Source organism: Leuciscus leuciscus (genome assembly GCF_965113295.1).
Source record: "Leuciscus leuciscus genome assembly, contig: HAP1_SCAFFOLD_506, whole genome shotgun sequence".
Classification (NCBI taxonomy): domain Eukaryota; kingdom Metazoa; phylum Chordata; class Actinopteri; order Cypriniformes; family Leuciscidae; genus Leuciscus; species Leuciscus leuciscus.
The window spans coordinates 26,925-42,000 of NW_028118233.1; the positions used below are offsets into that span (position 1 = coordinate 26,925).

At 37.4% G+C, this 15,076-nt stretch overlaps 1 protein-coding gene across 1 annotated transcript; it reads right to left on the bottom strand.

Moving 5' to 3' along the window:
• Positions 1-13,476: 13,476 nt before the first annotated feature.
• Positions 13,477-14,790, bottom strand: LOC309491741 (uncharacterized protein; the record flags this gene model as incomplete). The annotated part of the gene is made up of 3 exons (XM_082190774.1): positions 13,477-13,914; positions 14,049-14,231; positions 14,626-14,790. Coding segments are annotated over 3 exons (587 nt in total), but the record flags the coding sequence as incomplete, so codon positions are not given.
• Positions 14,791-15,076: the final 286 nt, after the last annotated feature.

Consider the following 15,076-nt stretch of genomic DNA (forward strand, 5'->3'; position numbering starts at 1 on the left):
CTGAAACAGAATATAATTCACAAAAAAAGTTCCTGTAGGCTATCCTTGTTTTTTTCTATGTATGACAATTATTTTAAAAAAGCAACAGATAGGACGAGAAAGAGTGCTGTCCCGAACATCAGCAGGACGTTTTTTTTTTATATATTAAGTCGTAAATATTACATGACTTACATTTTGCTCTATATATCGGCAACGAAAATAGTTCCAAATAAATCTATAAATCGTTGCTCATCTTTGAGAAACAGTTTCCCTGACTGAAAACGTTCCATACGTTTAGCGGCTTTAGATGCTCTCTGAAGCGCAGACAGAGGAGCGAAACATAACGATATCTCTTGTCAAAAAAAAAACTGCTTCTTTCAGCAGGTTATTTTCGCTATGTAATATGTATTGATTGAAAAAATGGAGAATAATAAAATTCGGATTTCAAACGCCACGCCGAGTTTATGAAACTCAAATTAAGATTATATTTACAGTGAATTTAGAGAATCAGTAGGCTATGGGCTGCCGGTGGTGCTTGAGACTATATTTCAAGAGTTCAGATGCAAAAAGCCTCTAAGTGCCATCTGAAATTTTCTTCTAGAATGATCATTTTTATCAAGCTCGTATATTTAAGTTCAGTAATTTCCAACCTGGTCTCATGGGAAATACGTACCTCTGCACACTTTTTTGCAGCGCCACAAATATGTACCACCCGGTACATATTGCTACAGTTTTGTACAGTTTTCGTCCACTGGAGTCGCTAAAGAGTGACATTTATTTTTTATTTTCTTTTTTTTTTGTATTCCTTTTACAAAGAAGAAACAGCACTGCATTGAATACATTAACTAAAAAAAATAAAAAAAATAAAACAATAATAATAAAACATAGTCACTCCCAGAAAAATAGAGGAATATATCCTTCAATGAAAAGTTGAAATCACAGCTAAAGAGTGACATTGTTTATTCTTACGGCAGTTCGTGACGTCACGAAATATAAACTATTGATTCGTGTTCTTGAACACAAATTTCCCATTTTTTTCGTGTCACTCAGCACGACTTTCGATCTTATGTAGCTATTTAAATAGGAAGTTGGCTATATTTTGTGTCTGCACCACGTTTCTCTTTTTGCCACTCTGGAACATTGTTATCGACCGTTATGACCATCAGTTTTAATTGTTTCTCCTTCGATTGTGAGAACGGGGATTCGTTTTTGATAGTAATTTAATTAAAATAAATGTAATTAATTAGTGGATGCCAGCATTACCCGTGATCCTAAGCATCCGTTGCTATGGAGACGTAGCCAGTCCGCTTTGCGATTGGGTGATTTCTTTAATGATTTCATTTCTCATTGCGCTCTGTCCAGGTAAGTTACGAGGTCCATAATAAGTAATGATAACGTTTTGTTTAAATGTTATAATTGATGCGTTTCTTTGTCATTAGACTCATGATGTGTCAGCAATAACAATATAACTTGGCCTAACGTTACTGCATAAATCTAGAATGAGAAACCCCAGACATGTCACGCGCCTTTTAACAGTCATAACGTTAAAGGAAATAGGAAAAACATGGCTTTACATGTGCTTGTAACTCTGCTGCTGTTGCTGTTTTATCAGTCAGTGGTTAGATCAGCGTAGCAGACAATAAACGGGACAAGGGACGTCGCGTATGGGACAAATCAATTAGGCCGGGCGGACGTCCCGGCCAATAGGTGACACGTGACAGTTGGTTTTAGCAAGTGGTTAGGTTAGCCACTAGTACTAACCCCCTTTATACTAATAACAACCTAGTTTTAAAGAATTCTACCTCTTGTTACTGGATCTCATGTTCCAAAAACAAGTTGTATTAAGGTTTTAATCTATTTTTTTACTTCATTTTAGAGATGCCAGGAAGTTCAAAGAAAATGTGCCCTGGGTGCAACACCCTAATAAGTGTTGCATACAAGGCTTGCCCACTTTGCAAACAACTGCAGCCATATAAAGCAAAAGTTGCAGCAAAGAGATGCAACTTTAAAAATAAAAAAAATGAATGGAAGGAGTCAGTCAAGAAAAACAACAACAGGACAGTTGTTCTCAATAGCAGCCATGTGTTGGTAAGGTTAGGTCAAAGTTCAGGATTCTAATAGGAATTTATGAAGCTAAGTCAATTAACACAGTAAAGTTTAACAATAGCCATGTTTCCATGTAATTGTCAAGTGAACTTTTGAAATGTTTCGAAAAAGTATAAAATATCAATCAGGTGTATTTCTATCTACTGGGTTGGAGGGAATTAATTAAGATCCTGCGAGGGGATCCTCCCGAACTTGGGCAAAGCTGTTACCATGTACCATTCAGCACATTAACTCTTTTTCGAAAAAGGCAAAAACCACCTCAAGCGACCGTAAAATGTTTTTGCTAAATTGAGGATGTTTTTTCCCCATATTTTGATGGAAACATGGCTGGTGAAACATGTAGTATAGTAATGAATTCCTTGATATGAGTTGTACATTTAATATGACCATTAACCTGTTGTCATGAAATTAATATTTAATTATTGTATTTGGTGCATGTTTTTTTAATTTAATAATGTTTTTATTTCAGCTTGACAAACTTGCTGCCCTTGATTTTTTCCCCATACTCCTTTTGGGGAAGAAGTGCAAAGGAAGCTTGGTGGCCGATGTCATCCTAGGAGGGGATTATATTTTGGATCCTGATTTGCTTCAGAGGGTTAAACATATGTATGAAGCTGTGCTAAAGAGTAAGTATTTTTTTACAAATATGAAGCTCTGGATTAATCTGAAAACACTGGTAACCCTAAGGAACCCAAAGGAATGTGAACCGACAAGTATCATTATCTTTATTTTTCTATTGATGCAAAGTATGAGCATTACTTTCAGCCACAATAGGATAGCAGCATGTGATCACCCTATTGTTTTCTTTAGCAGTTAAGCCAAGTCAACAAGCTAGATAAAAAGTAGGCAGAAAATCGAGAATGCTCTGATCAGACATTAAGAGACAGCATTACCTTGACTGGGAACTTTATGACTATATTTGTTGATATAGACTGTAGATAATTAATTTTACTTTTTAATCATAACATAACACACCTGTAATGTAGAAATCAATCTTATTATAAATATTAGCCTGTTATCATCACTCGCTCACAGGGTCCTCTTCCTTGTGGTTCAATAATTAGTCATAGGCTATATGGAATAAAGTGGCACTGAGATTAAGGCAAACTGTTTAATTTTTCTTGTGTGTGATGTTTGTCTTGTCTTCAAGTTCATTTTCAAAGACAGAAGAAGGCCACAAGTAGCACAGAAAATACTGATCCTCCCGAAGCCACTGCCACTGAGACCAACGTCACTCCAGAAGCCACTGAGACCGACGTCACTCCAGAAGCCACTGAGACCGACGCCACTCCAGAAGCCACTGAGACCGACGCCACTCCAGAAGCCACTGAGACCGACGCCACTCCAGAAGCCACTGAGACCGACGCCACTCCAGAAGCCACTGAGACCGACGCCACTCCAGAAGCCACTGAGACCGACGCCACTCCAGAAGCCACTGAGACCAACGCCACTCCAGAAGCCACTGAGACCGACGCCACTCCAGAAGCCACTGAGACCAACGCCACTCCAGAAGCCACTGAGACCGACGCCACTCCAGAAGCCACTGAGACCGACGCCACTCCAGAAGCCACTGAGGCCGACGCCACTCCAGAAGCCACTGAGACCGACGCCACTCCAGAAGCCACTGAGGCCGACGCCACTCCAGAAGCCACTGAGACCAACGTCACTCCAGAAGCCACTGAGACCAACGCCACTCCAGAAGCCACTGAGACCAACGCCACTCCAGAAGCCACTGAGACCAACGCCACTCCAGAAGCCACTGAGACCAACGCCACTCCAGAAGCCACTGAGACCAACGCCACTCCAGAAGCCACTGAGACCAACGCCACTCCAGAAGCTACTGCCACTGATACCACAGGCTCATCAAAAGCCACAAGACCCTGGGGCCAGAAAGCAAAAAAAAGACAAAGTGAAGTATATTTCCTTATTAGTCAGTAATGTGTTATTAGAACTATGTTAATAAGTATGTTATCACAGAGCTATGTTTTTTTAATATAGTACCAGTCAAAAGTTTGAACCCACCTACCTATCAAAGGGAAATGGGAAAGCGTGTCCAAACTTTTGACCAATACTGTATATTCTAAATTAGTAATAACTTATTGTATTTAAATATTAAGCATAGCGTCAGTTCTGGCAGGTCACATTAGTCAAGCTCGCATCAGCTGATCCATGTCTAACTATAGAAATACGACGCCTATTACTGTATACATATATAAGCTCCTTCAGTATTATCAGCAGCTGTCATGTTTCTCAGGAGCGAATTACCCTCCTCCATCCCCAGCTCCTCCTCTCGTCAGTCATTATAGCATTCTGATTACCCCTGAATCAGACTTAAATTCTCTTAATTATATTGTACATTAAAATTAATTAATGATATCTGCAATACATTTATGTTTTCTCTTATGATTCTATGTTAGGCTGCATGGATGCGCAGGGAGTTCTTGCCTAGAACAGAACCATACCACCAATCCAAACTATATGCTAACTGTCAATCATATTTGACGATAGTGGTCTTGACAGAAATAGTGTTTAATAAAATGTGGTATCTTGTATGTTTTTTATACAGATCCAGTCCAACAGAGGGTAGCCAGCAAGATGAAGCAAAAAAAAAAGTGTTAAGTACATTTTCTCTATTTAAAATTATATGATGTATCAACTACACATTGATTCTGCCGTCACAGTTAGGTATTGTCTATACTGGTATATTTGTATACTTATTTCAATGTTATATTGACTGTCTTTCAGATGAGTGTCCAGAATGCTGTAGGAGAGTGAGGCAAAACAACTTTGACTACTCCAAGGTTTTGAAAAGAAGAGTGAGAGAGGTTTGTCTTTCTAAAACCTTTTCAACTGTCTTGCTTTATATCAATGTACTCGCATTCACTCAATATTAATATTTAAATCCTTTTTGGTTCTACAATGAATAAGGCCCTGTGTCCACGAAAGTGTTTTTTCACGCGACTGCCATATTTTTCCAATAGTTTTCAATGGGAGCGCCGCTGAGTGTCTTTTTCACGCTGATGAACTGGGCATTCGTCGTTTTTTACCGGTCGCCAAGAGTTGAAGAATGTTCAACTTTGGGTAAAATGCAGTTCTCATCACTGTCACTTTTTACCCAGCCGTCCAATCACAGTGGAGGAGGGGCGGGACTATTACCACACAACCGCCACACTCTGCTCGTACAAAGTAAACAGATGACAACAACAAGCATAATAATGGAACAAAATAATTTTAAACTAGAGCCAGAGCAAATACTTTATAATCTATCGACATTTTTATATAGAAACAACACAGAAACAAACAATCTGTGAAATGAGATAGTAGTAACACTTTTGCGGATATTCCGTATAATAACAACAAGCAAAGCATCTCTTCTGCTGCGCTGCCAAAATGCTCTCAAGCACTCAAAGCTAGGCGTTATCAGCTGGCTAAAAACGGTTTGGTTGACACACAGCCTTAGCCTGACTACGTCAGACTTCGTACTTCCGCTCAATTTCAGTTCGCTTCTGTACTCAGTCTGAGATAGCGACCTTTCTCCCAGTTTTCCGCCGGCCTCAAAACAGCCGGCCAATCAACGAACAGAGGGTGGGCTGAGAGCCGTGATGTATAGATGCTGATTGTACCGTGGATGCGTAGATTTACTTCACATAATCTGCAAAAGTCATTCACAGCCATGTTCACTCCGGTAATTTGCTCGATGGTTTTGTTTTCGCATCATACATGTGTTTACAGTGGATGCGCATAACACACGCCATAACCAAACGTTATGTGATTGGCTTATGGGTAACCAATGATTTTAAACTTCAGACAAGCGCCCCCCCGCGAGAAAGAAAACGCTTTTCAATTATGCCATGCCAGACTCTGTCTACGAAGCAAAGCGAAGTAGCAGAGTTTGGTATTACCAGGCTAACACAGCCTAAGACTGCTTTAAAAAAAATATCTGCATTGTTTGAGCACTTGACTCGACAACTAGATGTTTGGAAAACAATAATCTGGATTTAGTGTTTATGCAGTGAGCACTAATGTAACCATTTTTACAAACAAGATACATACAAAGTTTACTTTACAATAACAGAAAATAATTTGGCTCTACGTATTGCTCATATGATGTAGACTGCTATCCGATCAATACTTCGGTTACCATCAAATATGTAGAAAAAGTAGAACATTTTCATTCCTTAAATACATTAAGGTATTACGTAGTAAGTTTTAAATGTTTAGGTAGGTCTTAATTATGTTGGAATTTATTGAATGGTACTTGTTGTAGTTCTTTGTTGTCTGTCTGACCAATATAAAACCTACAATTGCACACACAGTTCTGTAAATTAATGTACTTTTTAAGTAATTATTTGACTTTGATTTTCCTTCATAGCTTCATACTTTTTTGCAAGTATTGATGTGAAATAGGTCTTAAATTTCCTTCACAATGGTCTTAAAAAATGTCTTACAAATCTTACATTTTACTTATTGAAACTTGCAGAAACCCTGAAAACATTAATGCATAGATAAAAATTGATACCTCTTTGGATACGTTGGTAATGTAAAGTCAACATGAATAGAAACTGTCACAAGGTTTTCATGTAATTTACTAGACCCCTCAGACAGTATATGATATTGTACTGTACCACTTTGAAACACCATCGTACAGCAGTAAATGTTATTTTTAAATGTTATTACATGTTAAAGCTACACTGTGTAACTTTTTAAGTTGATTCTTAGCAAAAAACACTTTGTTCTATCAAAAGTATACGTGCTCATTCATGTGTAATTACTTCCACCAACTAATTAAGTATTCTCGTAAGCATAGAATCTGCCATTTTTAATACATAGCTACGCAGTTGCTCGAATGGCGGCAGCGATGTTGCGCCTCCATCTTGAAAATACATTCGCCAAAGAGGTACATACCGGGAAATTCAAGCTTCGCCTTTCGCGTTTTACACTTAGTGATACCAGAGAATGTCTAATAGGAAGAGAATTGGCACTCTCTGCTTACTTCCGGGTTCTGGATTGGTTGCAGTAACACGTCTCTGTCCATGCGGGGGCGCTCGCGAGCGAGTGCAGAATGAATGGAGGTCTATGGCGAAAAACCCTCAAAATCCACTTTTCTCAGGATATAATTTTTTGTCTAGTAATTTGAATGTTGTATTCGAAAGGAGATGCAAAGAAATTACACATTGCTGGGTGTTAGATTTTTTAGAGCCACGTTTTGGTTTAAAAAGTCTTTTAAAATGTCAATGACGTCAGAATGCTGACGTCATTAGCAGAATGCTAGCGTGTTATGGGCAACAACAACTCAACCTGTAAGAAATCGAAAAGAAATAAGTACTCGTTCATTCAACTTTCGACCTATAACCCATGTTGAACTTGCAAAGCCTACAATAAAATCTGAGATTTCTCAACGGCAATCGGGTGAAAGAGACACATTTAGCCGTCTAGCCCCATAGACTCCCATTCAGTCTGCACTCGCTCGCGATCACCCCCAGTGGAATTCTAATGGAACTGCAACCAAAATCAATACAATGGGGCTGAATAGGGAGTGCCAAGGCTCTCCGTAGACGGGCTCTGGTGATACTCATGGACGAAGTCGATAACTGGAAGCCATGTTAATCTTGGAATAATACGGCCACCGTAGGAGTTAAAACGCACTCGGAATTGAAAGGAACAGAAATTAATATTCACTGGGTAGCCATATAACTTTTCACCGCTAGAGGGGGGGGAAACACACAGTGTAGCTTTAATATTTTCCAACAAAGTATCTTTTGAGGACTACAAACATAAAGACTGTACTTGCTGCCACCATAATTGCATGACTTGTGCCAAGACAAACATTGCTGGATTTTGTGTTGTGATAGATTTTTTTTGTGTTTATTCTATAGGGAACAGAGGAGGTCCTCATTTGTTGGGTTCCATGCAAGACCTGGTAGGTGTACTAATGTACAGTTTATTACATACACAACATTTTAAACATTAACAATGTCAACAGTTACTGAAATGTTTGAATATTTTTTAATAGTTATATTTCATAAAATGATATACCATTTTGCCAGTTACTCAGTAAATCTTTACTCAAAACATTGTCTCTTTACAGTGGGACCAAATGGAAGGACTCCTGGGAGCCCTCCTCCCTTCTTGAATAATGAATTAAACATTTTTTTGAATTTTGTATTTTTTTATAATGAATAAAATAACTACAAACATAAACAAAGTTACTGATTTGTTATTCATTGCCTAAATTGTATATGCTATATACAGGACATACAGATCTTTAGAAATAACCTAATTAAAAATCCTGTGTTAAATGTCAGTTTTGTATGAATAACGGTTATATCTACATCTGTCAAATATGTTATGTTCTCACCTGTGTTTGTCTGTGTATGTAGTTATATATAACTGTCTATATATTGTTTGTTAGCAGGATTTCTTGTAACTTGGTGGATGGGTAGGACATGGTCCAGGAAGAAACCTATTATATTTTGTGGCAGTTTAAATTTTGATTAGATTTTAGATTAATTAAATTTGATGTAGTTGGAGACATTTGTTCTACTGTATGCCCTTAATGTTCAGGTTTGTGTCCCTCTGTCCAGATGACATTGAGCGGAGAACATCATTATGGTGCTGGTTCCACCCCAGGGCAGGAAGTGGAACAGTAGTTGGCATGCCGTGTAGATGTACCATCGTTATCTGCCTCTATATTTGGATAGAAGACCAGTAGTAGTTGTATCTTTTGATCTATTATTCATTGGCAATGCAATAATTATGCCTTCAAAGCATCAAATTGATTTAATATTGGCATATAATTACCAATAGATTGAAATTCATAGAAAGAGAACTGTTTCAATTTCCAAGAAACAAATGTTACTTGTTTTACACAACCTAAACAGTATTGAACAGAATAACCTGTATTATAAATATCAGGTGATCAGAGAACAAATATAAAATAATGGTTCATACACTTAATAATAATTATCTTGTCTTTTTAGACTTCTAAAGCTATATAGATCCACTTTGGGACCTGGAAACCCTGAAAGCTCACCTTCACCTAGAGAGAGAATGGGTATATGGTAAGAAAATGATGAACATTATCTGACATGAAGTAGTTTTGTCTTTATTATGAAGTTGACCGCTGTGTTGATCACTTTTTGTCATATGATATCAGCACCATGTTATTCTGCTGTAGTAATCACAAATTAAATGCTTGTCTATTACAATTTCACAAGCTCTCCACCCAAATTTTTATAGTCACTTGTATGATATCTTAGAATCATTTACATTAAGGTGCATTTTCTTTTGGAATTGTCATGTTTTTGGGGGCTTTGACTCCTGTGTGATGATGCGTCATCTTTTCTTTCTGTTTTTCCTAGCCATTCCTCTACAGGTTTCGGTGACTTGACAGAGGACGCTACATATGGGAGGTCTCTCAATCGGAGGTCTCTCAGAAGTCAACACAGACAGGCTGTAAATGCATACAGCAGTATAGGCGCTTTTGATGACATTGAGGACAGCACCGGTGCACTGAAGATGTGTACAAAATAAACCTGCCTTGCTTTTATATCAAACAGCCCTTTTTATGAAGTGATTTACAGTACAAGGGGATTGTCATCAGAAACCCAACTGTTGGAAAATAGTGTACTTTGATTTTTACATTTCAAACCAAAGCTACTAAGTGTTTTCACCCATAGCTCAGAGATAATCAAGGCCAACATATCTTCAGGAAAGTATTGACAATATAAATAATGGCCCTTTGGTAAATGTTCAGATTATGTATTTTTATTAGAAACAAAGACAAAATACTAACTATGGGTAAAGGTCTTTTTTTTTTTTTAGCTTTTTTATTGCTTTTCCTTTCCAGCACTTTTATAGAATGTCAATTATATCATTGAAGCTTTTAAGATATATTTACCTGCCTTCATTCTTAAATTCAAAACTCAAAAATGAAATAAGATATCAGCAAAAACTAAAATTGGACTATTCTTATGAATTTCATTGTCTCTTTTTTTCTGATAACAAAAACAGAAAAGCTGCTGTTTCTCCTGACTGGCATCACCAAGTAGCGGATTAATAACGTTAAAAGTCTTTTTGCATGTTATTACAATGCATTACTGGTATTTGCTTTTCACGTGTTCATTAACCTATAAGACTACTGTATTGTGCAGAGACAGTTTCAATCTCTGCCAACTTAACTGTTGGTGGTGTTTGTGAGGTTTTTGCATCACTGTTTGGTAGTGAGCTTGCTAGTTTCAGTCCAAAACTCCTTAGTGCTGCTTTAAATAAATCATTGTTACTTTTGCTTGTAAAAAATCTGATGAAGTACATTGATTATAATGTACTTTACTTCAGTATTTCCATATTATACTTTAAGTGTATGTATGTAGGCTATGTATGCAATATGTATATACTGTTTGTAGTTTCAGCATACTTGTTAATGAACACCATCAAATCGATATTAAACCATACATGTTTTTCTGTTATGCTTTCCATATCGCATCATCTAAATGTACATCAATATAGTTATAAATCATATCCACTTTCACTGACATCCTGTAAAACTGTATGTAGAAATCTCTTTCTTTGTCTTGATGCATACATATGTGCAGTACTATAATAAACACAATTGTGATGGCTTTGCCTGTTGAGTGAACTTCCTATGAAAGTACAATTTGGACACATAATTGGTTTACTCTTTAGACTAATGCAGATGCGCACAAGTTCATGGCTCGTGCAAAAACACTTAAATAGTGCATATTTTACTTGGGTGTGGTACATACATATGTGCACTACTGTAATAAACACAATTGTGATAGCATTGTCTGTTGTGTGAACCTCCAGTACCATTTGGACACATAATTGGCTGACTCTAGACCAGGGATGGGCAACTTCGGTCATGGAGGTCCACTGTCCTACAGAGTTTAGCTTCAACCCTGATCAAACACACCTGAACCAGATAATCAAGGTCTGATTATCTGGTTCAGGTGTGTTTAATTGGGGTTGGAGCTAAACTCTGCAGGACAGTGGCCCTCCAGGACTGAGTTTGGACACCCCTGCTCTAGACTAATGCAGATGTTCACAAGTTCATAACTAGTGCTAAAACACTTAAATAGTGCATATTTTACTTGGGTATGGTACATACATATGTGCACTACTGTAATAAACACAATTGTGATAGCATTGCCTGTTGTGTGAACTTCCAGTACCATTTGGACACATTATTGGCTGACACATAATTGGCTGACTCTAGACCAGTGGTTCCCAAACCTGTCCTGGAGGCACCCCAACACTGCACGTTTTCTTTGTCTCCCTAATCAAGCACACCAGATTCAACTCATCAGCTCATTATCACATGGGTTAATGAGCTGATGAGTTGAATCAGGTGTGTTTGATTAGGGAGACAAAGAAAATGTGCAGTGTGGGGTGCCTTCAGGACAGGTTTGGGAACCACTGCTTGCAGATGCTCACAAGTTCATGACTCGTGCAAAAACACTTAAATAGTGCATATTTTACTTAGGTGGGGTACATACATATGTGCACTACTGTAATAAACACAATTGTGATGGCATTGCCTGTGGGGTTGGAGGTTGAGCCTCCAAAGGCCTCACTGAAACTATGCCCGGGACAAGGCTGTGTCCATGAAATGTTGAAATTAAAGCCTGACGTAGGACTAACCCAAATACATTTTTGGAAAGATCTCGGCCTGGAGAGTAATATATGCCAGTTTGAAGATTAGAAATGGGTCCTGCTTTGAAATATTGACCTCTGAACCGTGACCTCAGCAAATGTTGAAAGCCTTGTCATTCAGGAAGAGAAGGGGCTACAGGCATGGGACCAATTGTTATAAAGAGCCCTTCACTTTAGCTATGTGACTATACTCTTGTGGATAGAGTCACTAAAAGGGGGTGCAGTCAATTATGGTCAAAATTGATTTTCTCCTATTTAGCAGTTATATATTTAAAATATTATCACACAAATGCGATTAACATCCACTTATATCCATATGTGTAGTCTTAATTCAGTATTTATAACTTCCGATTCTAAGTAACAAGTTATATTGATTTAAACTACAATTCCCTAAAGCAGCGCAATGCGGCTTGATACAAATTAGCGTCATATTTGTAGTTCTTCCAGTTAGCAAAGTATTGCTGTAAATAGGGTTGTAAAAAGATGCATCTACGCAATATATCAAACATATAGTACAGGCGAAGACGTACTTACACTGTATTTAGATGATCTATGTTAAGAAAAAGTAAGATTGTTAGTTTATTTCAGATATTTTGGAGTAGCTTAATAAAAACATTAGCAGCACCACAGCTCGTCCTGCTGGCAAAATAGGGGTTTAAAGTAGGGTTATAAAACCATCTATAAGCAGAATAAAGGTTTTACTGCAGCCGAAGTTTTAAAACGTTTGTTTGGCCATATGGCTTTACTAAACTGCCCCCCTTTGTGCTTAAAAATGTGCTGTCAGCTATAGCTAAACAATCATGCATTTTGTGTTAGCAGCAAGGATTAATGTGCTTCATATGAATAATGGTATTTGGGTGAATATATGGCGTTGTTTGTATTTAGTTTGCGTATACTTTCGGACGTGAAACTATTTACTATAGTAAAGTTTAGTATAGGCTACGGTATTATAGTATTTACGGTTAATAAATGCTACATATTACTATAATTTTTATATTACCACAACTATAGAATAACAAATAGTATTTCCTATAAATTACTTTAGCCTACTATTTTTTCATGCTGACAATAGGTGCTTAAAAATAAGACTAGCCTACCATTATATATATATATATGTTTTGACAAAGTAAAAATGGATGTATGTACTCCTTCATAGTATCTGCAACCACTTCCCCAAAGCATTTTGGAAAAGTTGTATTAATATTATAATTGTGTACAGGCAAAATAGTTGAAAATGCTACAAGAATACAAATAAAATGTGGTCATTCTCTACCTATCTGTCAGTATGTTTGTGTGATGTCATCCATGAGACGTCTTCATTTTTTCCCCCCTCACCATCCTCAGTGATGGCACCGTCCATATGGTATATGCCATGATCCAACAGTTGTTTGCATCCATGTTTTTTAAAAAGCAAAAATGGTGTTATCTTTGCCACAAAAGGCAAATTAAATAATTAACCACGATTATATTCCATTTCACTTATTAAGCCTATAATCCAAAGGTTCAATGACATCATCACTGAGCGTGCAGTATCAGGTTTGCAAGTTCAGCTAGACTATGTATTGCATGTGATCTTACATGTGTTGTAACAAAAAAATCGTCAACGTAGAAAATATGTGGTGAACAAACGTGTACAAGATAAAAATGACAAATTATAACAAACTGAAATAATGACGATAATTGTTTTACTAAAGAAATTAAGAATCAGTCAGGCAGTGATAGAAAAATCAGGTTCAAGGTTTTATTATTAACAATGGGGAGAGAGCCTGGCTTCAAAATAGATTCACAAACTTATCTGACTAGACCAGAGAACCTCAGATTTAAGTTACTTCTTTGAAGGGAGAGTCAATTACTGGGCCCAGCTAACTTGAGCTACTCAGAGTCAGGAGACCAGTTTGTGCAGTGGAGAGAAGAGAATCTATAATTCATCATCTGAAGAGGCATCTGTGGAGACATGCTCATATGGGTCTTCATCCTCATCCTCATCCTCATCCTCATCATCTTCTTCTTCAACAACAGTTCCACCATTCCCATTTACCACTATTTGGGAGTAGGTTTCTTTCACAGCTACCAGGTCTGTTTTGAGCTCCTCACATTTTTGGAGGACAGCACTGTGCAGGCCATGGTAAGCTTGACCAGACAGTCCTGAAGGGTAGCCTAAAAATCAAATTGGGATATACAAAAAAAAGCAATTAACCAAAACATCATTATGGCAGTTTGTATGAATTATCATCTGCAAGCAGTTTAATATAACTATATGAAGTAAACAGCATTAAGAATTTAGTACTCACTCTGTGTGGCCAGGTCATCTGATAGTACACTAGCCTGGTCCTTCAAGGCCCTGCAGGTTCTTGTAAGATGAGTCCAATGTTGTTTCATTTCCTCTACAATTATAGCCTCTTCCTCAATCAGTCTCTCCAGCTGCATCACCTTGTCAAAAACCTTCTTCTTCATGCCTAAGGAAGTGTCAGGCTCTATGAAGACAAATGACCAATTGAATTAACCACCATATTAAAATACTACCTCTTAATGCCTTTTTGGGAGTAAAATCCAATAATGGTACAATTCTCTGTCCCTACAACATAGGCAACAAGTGATTGGTGTTGAATCTACAGTGTGGAAAAAAAAAAAAGGGCGAGCCACCTTGACATTAATCTGAGGAATTAGACCTTGACTCACTTTCTCTTCAGTGTAGTTAGAGTTGGCAAAAACAAAACAGTTTAAAAATAAAAATCTAAAATTGTCTATCCCAGATTTTCCAAAACAAATGAAAAGCACATGGGCCTCTTTCCTTTGAAAGTCGGAGTTTAATGAGGTAAGTGTTTAAATGAAGATTCACTAAAATTATCAATGTCAGACTTTACATACCAGAATCCCAAGGCCAGATAGGGCTTTCTGTTGCCAGAAGGTCTTCAATCGAATCTACAGATTCTGTGGTGGTTGGAAGATCATTGTATTGGGATATGGCATTATACAGCTTTTTCTTATCCTCTCTAATCCGTCTTCGGATCTTGTGTCGCTGTTTGTTACGGTCTGCAGCAAAAAAAAAACACAGCAAAAAGAATTAAGGAGGATATGCATAAAGTTGGTCATTGTGCTAATGGACATCCAAAAGGCGCCTTACAAATTATGTTATAAAGCTCACATATCATCAGTGACTAAAAATGCAATTGTAGAATATTTTGACTACACCTCTGGTCATTTAACCATAATAAATAACCTGGAATGTGGCCAATGTTCAAGTAATGCAGGGAGTTGGGTGATGGTAACATTAGACATATATGATGTAAGATGTGATCAAATTTAAAATTACTTAGTT